Genomic DNA, 12988 nt, shown 5'->3' with positions numbered 1-12988 from the left:
TTGGGAAGTTTTTATTTGCTTAAACTACTACATTAATAATAAGATGTTTAGGTGAGAAGCTTAATGTAAATCGTGGCATCTCTTACAATGTAAGCTTTTATAATGGTTACGAATTTGGAAAACTAATATGTATTCCACTCTTCCTCCCCCAGTATCTCCTTCAGCTAGCACTGTTTGGCACTGTACTGATTATGATACTGATTGCTTATGTCATAACTATATATAATGGAATATTTATTTCAAATTGTTTCCCACCTGTAGGACATACTTGGATTTGTGTAGCTTTCCAAGGCTCACAGGCAAGGAAATGATGCCAGGCAATTTTTTTTTTTTTTTTTTTTTTTTTCTTTCTTTTAATACCAGTTCTGATTGTAAAGGGAGTCACTCTTCCTCTTCAGTTCTACAATTACATCTGGCATTTGGATATCCGTATTTCCTCTGTTGCCATCATAATTAAAGGTGAATTTGCAAAGATTATCTGATGTAATCCATTAATATAACAATTTAAACTTTCTCAGTGTTACAAAAACAATGAATCAATGACTTTCTCTGTGTGGAAGTTGCAGAAATGATTTAGATATCTTATTTTCCTCTTCATATGCAAAATTTCTTTTTATAATCCTCCTTGGGTTTGAATTACTGAAGTTTACTCTTAGCTAAACCAAAAGCCAAGTAAGTATAACTATAGGTTAGATATATATACATACATATATATATATATATATATATAATTTTTTTAATTCCCCGCCTCATCTCTTTCTCCTTGTTAGATGATGTCTGTACACTGCCCAATTATATCATAAGGTGATTGGCAGCATATTGGCCAATGAAGTCCCAGTCTCTATACCAGTAACTCACAGTTTTTGCAAATGCATGAATTTTAGTCACTTCTATGATCTGATCATGGTAAATAAAGATAAGATAGCTGTTGCTAGAATCCTTGGGCTCTTCAACTTATCAAGTGTGTCCGAAACAAAATCATTTTAATGGACTCAGAAGGATAGAACTTTACTTATGTGACTTGTTTCTGAATGTGTTAAACTGTAGCTAATGCTACATCTAGACTTTTGTCACTAGGTCAAAATAAATGGAAAAAAGACACAATTTTCAACAACTTCTCTTTATTTTCACAAATGTTACATCACTTGATACACTGTATTTCCAAAAAGTTTCCATTTTGGTACAGAGAGAACAGTTCATATTTTTACAAAATATTTTCTCATTACAGTATTTTGTTGCATTGTTTATTCATGCTTTTGAATTATCTGCAGTCACTGATTTTTATTTTTTTTTTTAAAAGTTACACCTAAGAAGCAATTTTAGTATACTTTACAGGACTATTTTGTATCCACTTGCCTTCTCTTGTCATAAAACTCTTCATTCTAACAGGATGCTTCTGTATCCAAACTATCCCATAAAAGTATTTTGATCCTTTGCATAACCTGCAGAGTGCATCCTGGTGTGTGTTTTACTTGTACACAGATTTAAATGTTATTAGTTTTGAATAGCTTCTTTTGACCGACAGTCTTCTCATACATTGAAATATGGGGATGCAGAGAGTTCACATTATGGCTGCTTTCTTACTATGATCTATTATTTACCTGTTTGTTTTCCTTTTGTCATAAACCTGCCCATGGTCCTTTCTTCCCACTGCTGGAGTCAGTTTATACACCAGGTGGCAATGTCTGCATTTAGTGATTTGCCATGTATGCTTCCTAACCTGTTTTGTCCTCATGAGGGCATTCATTGAACTCAGTATGAACTTATTCCCAGAAGATCCTGTCGTGGCCTGAAGAGACTTGACACCAGACTCATAGAAACAAGTCTAGTAGCCCAAAGTATTAAACCTGTCTTGACTTCTGCATATTCATGTAACTTTTCAGTTTCTTTATCAACCTCTTCTTAAACCATTCCTGTAAAATTTAATGTATTACCTACATCATTTCCAGTTATTGCAAAAAATAGCTGTCAAATGTAGCTCATATTACTTTATTACTTTAAAATTAGCTGTCATAAAGGTTAAAAATATTTTTTGTTCACATTTTTCACAAAGCTTTCTTGGTCAAGCAAAGTTGAGGCTAGGAGAGATCTGTATTCTACTACACATAGAAGAGACATCAGATGTTGGGGTGGGGGAGCAGAGTTGGTTGGCAGAAGTTTTATTTGATTTTACAACATACGATTTAATATTTACATTTCATCTCCAGCCATCAAAGGTTGTAAAAACAACCCTGCGGTTCCTAGAATACATACCAGGATGAAAACCCATAGAAAAATACGATCGATTACCATGGCAACATATTTCCAGTCATCCTGAATCTGAAAAAAAAAAAGAAAATAAAATTGAACAGCAAGTAGGCATGTTAATTAGATTAATAACTTGCATTAGCAATTAGTACCACTTTACTTAGGAAGCACAGGTTTTTTCCATATGTAGATGTCTTTCATGCATGCACAACTTGCATATCTCTGTTTTCATTGACAAATGAATTCATCTTGAAGAAGCTTTATTTGAATATGCTGTTTGTGGCGAAGCCAAAGCTGCTACTTCAAATACAAAAAGTTGTTCACCAAGACACTGGACTTCATGAGATACAACTTCTCTTCTGCATGCCAAAAATGAAAGTGAAAAGCTTTACATTCTTAGGTAAGGTTTGTCCAGAAAACTTCACTGAAACAGACTGCTTCTACTGGTCTTTAGGCAATATGTAAGAAGACAAAGGCCAATTGATATATAATTATATGAATTGATATATAATTATATGGTGCGTTTCTTATGCAGTACTGAAATTTGATTTTCTCATGCATCGTGTGAAATTAATCTCCTTACCTTTCATCTAGAGAAGGAACCAAGTTTCCAAAAACCATATTTTTCTGATATTTTTCACAGTGGGCATTATAACAAGAATGACACTGAAGTATTACTTATGCTATATATTAACAGTAATTACATTATGAGATAATTTTTGTTACTCTTGAGATTATAATTTAAATTTTTTCTTCATTTTTTCTTCAGGCCAGTGAACTAGTTGATTACATTGTACATTTGGTTTTGAAATTTTGTGCTTTTCAGCTTAGAACTTGTTTGTTAAGGCAGACAAAAATCCCCAACAAACCAGCCCCATATTTTGTATGCCAAGTAATTCTGAATAATGTTCTGATTTCAGCATAAACAACTTCACTCGAACTTTAAGTGCCATACAGCAGAGTGATTGTAGTGATGTGGCTACTGCCTCTTAGTATGTTTGAGGAACTTGATAAAAAGGAAACTTTAAATATTTTTTTATTGCCTCAGGATGCACTTTTATGAAAGATGATGGTCCCCATCCTGCAGCAGTTGTCTCATTTAGCTACAGCACTTTGCGCAGCAGAATAAGCGACATCATCACTGTGAAGGACACTCATTCTTATGTTGTTATTGATGGTAAGCTGTGGGAGGGAGAATGTAACTTTCTAAAGGCCACAGAGTCAACAAATTCCACTATTAAGATTATAACTTGGAAAATCCTCACTCTGAATCTTGTAGGATGGATACTCATGTGTTTCCCTAGCAGTGGTTACCTTAACATGCTTCACTCAGTGTTGTCAATAAAGAGAATATTGTACAACAGAACTGCTCCCCAATATTATCTACATTCAAAATTGCACATATTTGTAATAGAGCTTGGGTAATTTATTTGTATAAAATAATGGTCTGTGTTGTCCTTTTGTTTTGGCATTGTTTTTTTTGAGATCTCTCTTTCTTACAAAACACACTAATGGCAAATGGTGTTTGCTGTTTGAGTAATAGTAAAATATATTCTTACCTCTTTTGCTTCATTCTGCATTTTCATGTTTTCTGCAATGTATTTAACATTTTCAATAGCATCTCTCATTTCTGGTGACAGAACTGAAAATGAAAACAGAGGATCTACAGACTCGGAGCTTGAACTTCTTGTGAGATTGCCACTGAAATCCGAGAGCTTCATTCGTTGATACTGACAGCAGCTGCATGCCGTATCTTGACATACAAAGCCCTCTTTGCAGCATTTGGTTTCAGAACTGTTGAAGCAATTTAAGTTTGAGAACTCAGAAGTAACAAATGGTTTTGGCTTCTGATTATTCTCTTCATCATTGGCAGGCCTTGTCATAAACATGATCCTGGGAAGTAAGTTCAGGAAAATGGTTCTCACCCACACAGGCATTGTGTGTGTCTTGGGTGTTCTGTAGTGCACGTTAAGTACAAATACTGTAATGACAATAGATAGAGTTACAAATATCATGGTGAAAAGGAGGTATTCCCCAATAAGTGGAATTACCAGAGAAGTAGAAGGTATGGTTTCTGTGATAACAAGAAGGAACACTGTTAAAGATAGAAGGACTGATATGCAGAGTGTAACCTTCTCACCACAGTCTGAAGGCAAATAGAAAACTAAGACTGTCAGAAAAGAAATTAGCAGACATGGAATAATCATATTGATAGTGTAAAATAAAGGTAAACGCCTAATGTAAAGAGAATAGGTGATGTCTGGATATATTTCTTCACAGCAGTTGTATTTGATGTCATGTTTATACCCAGGAGCTTTAATAATAGCCCATTCTCCACTCTCCCAGTAATCTTTCAGGTTCATTGTAGAGCCAATTAAAACTAAGTCAATTTTGGCTTTATCATAAGACCAGGAACCAAACTTCATAGTGCAGTTCTGATAGTCAAATGGGAAGTAGGTTACATCTATTTTACATGAGCTTTTAAATATAGCCGGAGGTATCCAGGTCACATCACCCGTGTACTTTAATAGGGCCTTTGTCTTGTCATCAACCTGGAAATCCCCAACTGCACTGTAAGGCAAATAAAAATAACAAAAATTAGAATGCAACTACTCCAGGTAGTTTCATACATTCAGATTGTATACATTAACTCTTTAATCTGTTTTGGGAAAGTCAGCAATTGCCTGTTGACAGGGAGCTGATTTGCATGTGCAGGACTAAGTCAGTGGCCATCATAAATTTGCATAGTTAAACTAAAACAGCTGTACACATTTACCATGGAGGGTTTGAAAGGAAATATTCTCCCTTATAATAACATGGCTCAGGACAATCAATATTCAAAACAGCAAATAGGAGATTGCAAATGGCAGTCCAACTAGATGATTGTCTTAGGTCCCTTTCACCTGAACTATTTTATTCTATTCTGTTCCAGATCAAGCTCATCAGAACCCAAGGGCTGATAAGAGGATACCTGTAGTACTGCTATTTCCACCTCTTCTGCGGGCAGTGCAGGCAGTAACTATGGAAAGAGTGATTGGGGTGCATCTTTGCATAAGGAGTGTATTTGGTGAGGTTTCTTTTAAGTCCCACATTGCTATCCTGATCACATGGATCTTATATGATCCATGCAACAATTTCAGTTGTTCATATGAAAAAGTAAAACTAAAAAGATAATTTAAAGGGCATAGTTAGAAAAGGAGCATCATCACTTTTTCCATAGACCTGTTTTGGATCTGTGTAGCTAAGTCCTGTTCCCTGAGAACTGCTTCCCTACATAGCAGAGGGATCCATTTAGTTATGGTTTGGCTCCTCACAGTCTCAGAAACTGATAACGCAAAGTAAACTTTACCTGTGGCTTTTAGATGTCAACACTATTATTGTAAAGCTATCAAATTGAGTTGAACAGCTGAAGAGCTAGAATTTGCAGGCTTTTTCAGTTAAAGGTCTGACTCACAGACAAGAATTCTAAGGGAATTTCTTGCCACCTCCCTTGTAGACAGTGATAAAAATAATAGTAAAAGTGGGGGCTTGTGAAGGGGAAAGGCAGAGTTCACTTTGGTGTGCCCACTTGCAGCTCCAGGTTAGTGATGCTGATGTAGATGGCATGAGGTGAGTACAGTAGGGAGGGCTGGGACACAGCTTTGTTCAGAAGTGGGCTTGCTTTTTCAGTTTGTTCAGTGAACCTGCTCCTGATTATTTTTTTTTTTTAAACTAGTAACATCACCCCCTTCTTCCTGTATTAAGAAGATAAATAGGCAAGAGTCTTACTTGTTATATAAAACAATATCTGGCTTCCAGATCTGTCCAGATGGTACTCGGATGAATTCAGCACCTCCATAGTCCGCTGGATTCCACCGAAGCTTGTAATCATTCCAGATCTAATTATGGAAGCAATGAGTCTATTTTAGGTTTGTGAAGAAATAGAAATTCAATGGACTAGACTCAAACCAAGTGCTGACGTATCACATCTAGGATGGCTTTATTTCGGATACTGCAGTGATTAGATGTTTCCTTAACAAACATGTATGTCTGGTGTTTGTTCGTGTGGTGACCATGGGTGGGTCTCTTGGTCTAGATGTGACTTGGACAGGTGTGTTGCTGTGTCCTAGGAATGTCCACTCAGTAGTCCTCTCCCCGCGGCTCAGGCGGACTCGAGGCAGTTGACACGCTGCCGGACAGGCACCAAAGGCGGCGCTGCCCCCGAGGGGGAGGCTCGGCCCGGGGGGCAGCGCCGCCTTTGGTGCCTGTCCGGCAGCGTGTCAACTGCCTCGCGTCCGCCTGAGCCGCGGGGAGAGGCCAAGCCTCGCCTGAGTGAGCGGCAGCGTGTCATGACTGGCACTCGCTTAGGCTGCAATGAAAGGCAGTGCTATGCCAGAGTTTTTCTGACATACCGCTCTGCAGATGGGTTAAAAAATAGTTTCAGGGAGTTAGCGAAGAACCGGAGGTGCAAAAGCACTTTCCCTCACAGGCCTAGTCCCCTAGACCTGCTGAAGCTGCAGGGGTGGGGAGCAGAGGAAGGGGAAAGTGTAACCCAGCAGGGCAGGCGGCTTGTAGGCTGTCAGAGCGTTTTGCAATAGGAGGACAAGCTGGAAATGAGAACTCTGATTTCTAGCCTGAGTAACAGGTGTGTGAGTATAGTGATGATAACAGCCTGCTTGTTAAAGTATGAAAAAAAGGATTAAAAATTGTTTGACCATAATATTAAAAGACTTCAGCACATTTTTAAAAGTGTGTTAATTACCCATTCATTTTAAGTAATTTCTATTTATAATACATTCCTATTGCACATTTTGCTGTTCATGGTGCCCATGGCCAACAGAAAAGCTGCAAACAAATTCTTAAACAAGGTCTTTCAACTGTTTGGGATGAGGTATGAGAGCCTCTACTTCACACTACCTTTTTATGCTTGGAGCTAGCTAGGCAATAACCCTCCTGACAGCTTGGCACTATGTAAAAGCCAATGGCCTTTTGTTTTTAGGGGACTCTCCCTTAAACTCTCTTCTGGATGACATGTCCTCAAGCACTCCAACTGAAAACCAAAAGATGGCCTGTTTTGTCATTTATGGATGACACTGTGAATTTTGCAAAGGCACAGAACTGAAGTCTGTTGAAGGTACTCTACAGTTCCTCTGAAACACAAATACGAATCTACAGATATTTGCAAGGACATGTGTGTTGTCAGAGTTGTTTTCCAGCAGAGAAAGAGACGAGAGGCAGAGGGATCTGCAGGTGACTGGTCTGTAGTGTTTCACAAAGCGGGTTTTACTTCTCGATCTTTGTGAGAGCTCCCCTCTCCCTAAGATAAGAGGGTCCCCCTCATGTGAAACTGTATTCAGCTAAAAGTGCTTCCCACCCCCTTTTTTCCCCCTCTTCTTTTTTCCACTTGGAGGGCAATGTTATTTTCAGATTAGTGAAATCATTCAAGTCAACTTGCTAACTGAAAAATGAACACATTTCTTTCACACTTTTTAACTGTTAGCATTGTCTTTGTTATTTTTGATATCTCATGTCTCAGATCAAGATTTTCTGGAATAAGTACTCCCAAATATTTTAGGTAAATAATTTTAAAGCTAGACCTTATTATAGTCAGTACCAAATTGGCAGCCTTTTTACATGTCACTAATTAAATCTAGCATTCACTGTACCTAGAGAAGTGCATTAATGTGTTGGGGTTTTTTTTTAAATTTTGGTGCTTTCCATATCTGCAGAGAGAAGGTGCACTGTTCGCAGCACGTATTTAAAGCCATTTAATATAGTCACTTTCTTGCGATCTTCTCTACAATATGTAAAACCAAGCCTTTACATGTAAGGCCATTTCTCTTCTTAATATTAAAATGGCTTTGTGTGTCCTGTTTGGCATCTTGTATCAGGACTACTTGACTACTTTACAAGGAGAAAAAAAAAACAACAAACAACTATGTAACAAAAAGAGCTGTATGTTTATCCTTTAGATTGGAGCGAGCTTCAGCACTTCTTAAAAATGATTTGCACCAAAACCATCTCCTGTTTGCCTTTTCAAACCCCCCTTCACCAACAAAGAATAAACAAATTAAGGATCACTCACCTTGACAGAGAAAGCAAACAGCAGCTGTTAAAAGGAGAGCGTGCGTGCTGTCCATGGTGTTATGAATTACTGCCTGTCGACAGAGGCTGTTGAAGATGAGCTTAAGCTGCCAGGATTGCATGAGCACAGGAAGTACAGAGAGCTCCGCTTCTCTGATGCGTGAAACGCCTGGAAGCAGCAGACAGCAGGACCCTGAACACAGTTCTGCGCAGTGAGCTCCCATTAGGTTTGCTGTGCTGCCCCCTTTCTAGCTACCCAGGCTGTCAGAGCACTGGAAACAGCAAATAATTTGCAGGCAAAACAGATGTTACTGTAGGCAAAGAGCAGTCTTCTGGCAAGGGTAATAGGCAAGAGTCCTTCAACTGGTGCATAAATGAACCTGGTAATCTGACAATGCTAAAGATTTTTCCAATCAGCTACTATATAGGATCCTTCTTTACTAGAAGCTCAGGCCAATCTACTAGGAGAAGTTTAATTAATAAAAATCTTATCACTGAATTGTGCTGAAATGGATATTGACATTAGGGATGCCTGATTTAGCAGTGAACTGAGATCATGGGACTGAATTTCCAATTATGCTGTTAGTGTTGAGGGTTTTTTCCTGCCTGTGTCTCATCTTGTAAGCGCATGTGCTAGGTGTCTGTGTGTAAAAAGGATGTGCTCTTCCCAGGGGTAATTAAAGGAATGTACAACTGTTGTCAGGATCTAAACCCAAGCTGATATACGTTGAGTTGGAGATCAAACTTGACCAAAATCTTGTCAGTAACCGTCTTTGGACTATTACCAATTTCATGCGTTAGAAAGATGAAATTTGGGAAGGGGAATTAAGAGCATAGGATGTCAGCTTGATCCCACAAACACTTACTGTTCAGGGGGAAGGAGATGGGGGAGAATGGAGAGTTGTGTTTGAAGCTCAACCATAAATTTGCATAGTGGCTTATTCCCCAGGTGCCCATCAGCTTTCTTGTTAACTTGTATGTTACTTTTTTCCCCCCCTTGAATGACCAGGTGATGCAAGGCACATGCATACACATGTGCACACATCTGGGCAGTCTGTGTGGAGAGAGGAGGGGGAGTGAAAAATGTGGGATTCCACCCACGTTTTTGGAAATGACAAGATGGAGGCCCTGTGGGACAGGAGGCTGCACCCAGTGGGTGCTTCACTCTCCGCTGTTAGGGAAGGATAAACGATGACCCCATTTGGCACTGTGTTAAGAGACAGCACTGGGAGAAAAAGCACCAGGCTGGGTTCAGCTCAGTGGCTCTTGGCACAGAGCTTGTTTATCCTCTCTACCCTATCTTTCAGAGCATCATCCACTCCATCCCCAGACACATGCTCTTATGATAATTTCTGTAATTCTATTAGCTTGGAGGAAATAGGCTTTACTGTCCATTTGATTTTATTTCTTTTTTTTTCCAGCAAACTCAGATGCTTGGTCTTTTAGCTTAACCCTTTGTGGATACATTTTTTTGCCTTTCTGGCCATTGAGACTAGATGTTTTCCCTTTGTGCCTTCTTGTTTTCCATGTATAAGCAGCATTATAACTGAAACTTTGTTTCTTTTTAGTCCCTACTAGAAATGAGGTAAGGCTTCAAAGATCAGATCATAACCCATGTTCCCCAGAAGTCAGTGCTTAAACTTGAATGATTTGGAAACATCTGATCTGCAGAGGCGGCAAAGAGCCATTGCATTAAGAGATACAGGTATTTTAGCTTAATTTGCCTAGTTACTGAAATTTTCAGTGGTGTTTGTATGAGCAGATACTTTGTTTCTAACATCAGATGCTGGGGCTCCTGGTGAAATCAGCACAAGTTTGTGGTAGGATTATTTTTATGGCTAGGGAGAGTGATGTGATAAGAACACGTCACCATGACTGCATTGCAGAACTACATAGGAGAAGAATTTGTATGGGTAGGGGTAAGCTGATCTACCCAAGAAGATCTGCAGTAGCAAACTATGTAGCCTTTGCTTTTTAATAAACATGTCACTTTTAGAGTTGTTTTGCTTTGTTGAGATCTGTTAAGATCAAATCTTAATCAGCTCAGGTGATGAGTAAAATAATATTTTCCCCCCTTTGCCTGGGGTATTGATATTCCCTCCATAAAAATCCAAATCTGCTGGTCTTTCTAGTTTGCTGTGGCTGCAGGTTTGCCAAAACAATCCCAGATAGGCTCACCTGGACGCAGATGGTACATGTGTGTGGTGGGGGTGGCACTTCTACCTGTTCTGATGGAAGAGAATTGGTCAGCGTTAAAGTTTTGTAATGGTAGGGAATGAGGAGGGAGCCAGCAGAGGCTTTTCCTCACTAGTGGGGAAGGAAAGGATAGTTGCACACTGCCACTGAAAAACAGTTCTAGTGAAAAATACATTTTGAATGACAACTTTTCTCTTTTTTTTTTTTTTCTCATAAAAAGCATTACTGTAAAACCCCTGAAAACTGGAAATGTTGAATTTTATTTTGTTTGATGAACAGGGACCTTACCATATTCATATTAGACTGCAAGATGACATTTTAAACATTTATTTTCTCCAGAAATCTTTTATATTTGAAAATTTGCCAAAAAATCAAAGCAGAAAATCCTACAATTCTTTGATAAGTTAAACTGGGAAGAGTTCTATGTATTACATAGGTGGAACTGCTGAGGGTTAGGCAAAAATAGCATTTTCCATTTTGAAAGCACAGTTTTAGAAGGTCAGATTTTTCAAAATTTTAGGACTTTGGGTGAAATTTTCCATTCTGAAGTTTGCTATGGATTGAATTATTTTTGGAAACTTAAAAAAAATTACAGTCGTGGTTTCCAAGAACATAACTAGGGAACAGTATATTGCTTCACTTGTGATTAAAAAAGGAGTAAGTGGCTACAGTGTACGGAAAGCACCAGAGCCCACCATTTCCTGGATGAAGAGCTCTAGTTCTGAAGGGATCTCCTCGGGGCCAGTGATGTGCCTTTTTTAAGCTTTTGCTGGGTTTATCAAATCTGAGGCCTCCATCTGCCTGTGCTCTGTGTTAGCTGCTAGCTGAGCCGCCAAATCCTTTCTAAAACTTTTGTCTATGCTGGGGATAATTCAGCTGAAGGCTGCAGTTACAGAGCCAAGCATTATCAGTTATTACTGCTTGTAAAGATAAGGCCAGCCAGGAGATGGAAGCACTGGAGGGCTCATTTCAGTCACATTCAGGCAGTGAGGGGCAGGATAAGAAGTAGAAGAAGGGACCGGAGTGAGAAGTAGTGATTGGTAGGAGGGTGAGAGGAGGGCAGAGACAAAAGTGCTGTTGGTGCTGGGTGAAAAGAGCAGCCAGAGGGTCTCTGCTCTGCACAGGTCCGGTGTCAGTCGGGTGGACTGCAGGGTCCATGGCTGACTTCCTGCACCCTTGGTTGCTTGGGTGGCTGAGTCCCTCTCCCTTCTGCCCTGCAGGAGTGTGTGGTAGCTCACAAGAGTGTTTAAGTCTGTGCTGAGGTCTGCCATGCCTCTTGCAGAGCCATTGTTCAGGGTTAGTGTGGGATTTAAAGGGGCTTCACCTTTACACGGTCTGCACAGTGCTGGCAGCTGCTTTGGCTTCCCTCTGGCTTCTCTGTAAGCAGAAAAAACTGTTCAGCAGCTGGGAGATTGTGTGCACGTGTGCTTGCGATGTTCTGTGCCACATCAGCTCCTGGCATGTAACTAACATAGAGGAGCATTTTCCTGTGTGGCTGAGGGTACCCCTCTGCTTCTGACAGGCTCCTGTGCCCCATCTCACATCACAGCTGTTGTTTCAGTTGCCTGCGGAGAAATAGCTCTGCTCTCTCAGTTTGAGAAGGAGAAGACATTTGAGGCGGGGAAAGCAGGTTTGACCCATTTAAACTTTACACCGCCCACCAGCCACCACGGGAAATGTCCAGAATGGTTAACGTCTGGGGAGATGACCAGAGCATTGCTACCCTCTGGGAGAGGAGGATGTGGCAGCTTCAATGGTCACAGGGCACACCTGCATTTATAGGGCAGTCCTACAGTTATCCTTCACCTTCTTCCTACAGTCATCCTTCACCTTCTTGCCCTGTCTTCAGTGATGGACACAGATACAGTGCATAGAGGAAGGTGAGTGGAAGTGTGGATGGCAGTGTTACAACCGTACTGTCTTAGAGCATAGACTGAAGGGAGATGCTGCTGCTGCTGACCTAGTCTCACCCATCCCACTTCTGATACTTTTTCATTGTATCTTTCCTAGGCTGCGGTGCACCAGGCCACTCTGCGGTGCTCAGGCCCTCAGGAGAGCCCTTCCAGTGCTCAGGGGTGGGTGTGCGGCTGCAGTGCTGGGGAGTTCAGCACGTGGGCAGGGAGGGAGAGAGCACAGGACTCGGCAGAGCTCCTAGAGTTGCTTTGAACAATTGGAAAGGTGTTGGTGTAGCTTAGACATGTCTAAATCTATGTAGTTATCTGTTGGTGTAGCTTAGACATGTCTAAATCTATGTAGTTATCTGTAGCTGCCTGGGAATGATGATCTAGAGAGGTAGCTCAGTTTGATGAGGGCAAATAGAGCCAGAGCTGTCTTCATCTGTGGTTTGTTGAAGAACACAGGTTTAGGTGTCAGCTAATCCTCCCCTGGGACAGGTGGGCCTTAAATCCCCTTCACAAGTAGTAGTGGATTTTAACAGTTTGTTCACCAGTCATTACTTGTACCCATCAATGGTTATGTGTTC

The 12988-nt window shown here is 40.2% G+C and overlaps 1 protein-coding gene across 1 annotated transcript; it reads right to left on the bottom strand.

Annotated features, from left to right (window-relative positions):
• Positions 1 to 733: 733 nt before the first annotated feature.
• On the bottom strand, positions 734 to 8633 carry CHRNA3 (cholinergic receptor nicotinic alpha 3 subunit). Its single transcript, XM_026856015.1, has 5 exons — positions 8312 to 8633; positions 7022 to 7071; positions 6016 to 6125; positions 3807 to 4818; positions 734 to 2319 (listed from the first exon to the last, which is right to left on the bottom strand). Exons 1-5 carry the CDS (start codon positions 8532 to 8534, stop codon positions 2191 to 2193), a joined length of 1524 nt encoding a protein of 507 aa, XP_026711816.1. The 5' UTR covers positions 8535 to 8633; the 3' UTR covers positions 734 to 2190.
• Positions 8634 to 12988: the final 4355 nt, after the last annotated feature.

Source organism: Athene cunicularia (assembly GCF_003259725.1).
Source record: "Athene cunicularia isolate RWA chromosome 10 unlocalized genomic scaffold, athCun1 chr10_part1, whole genome shotgun sequence".
Taxonomy (NCBI): Eukaryota; Metazoa; Chordata; class Aves; order Strigiformes; family Strigidae; genus Athene; species Athene cunicularia.
The sequence above is the reverse complement of the archived record's forward strand: the minus strand, read 5'-3'. Positions and strand labels throughout refer to the sequence as shown.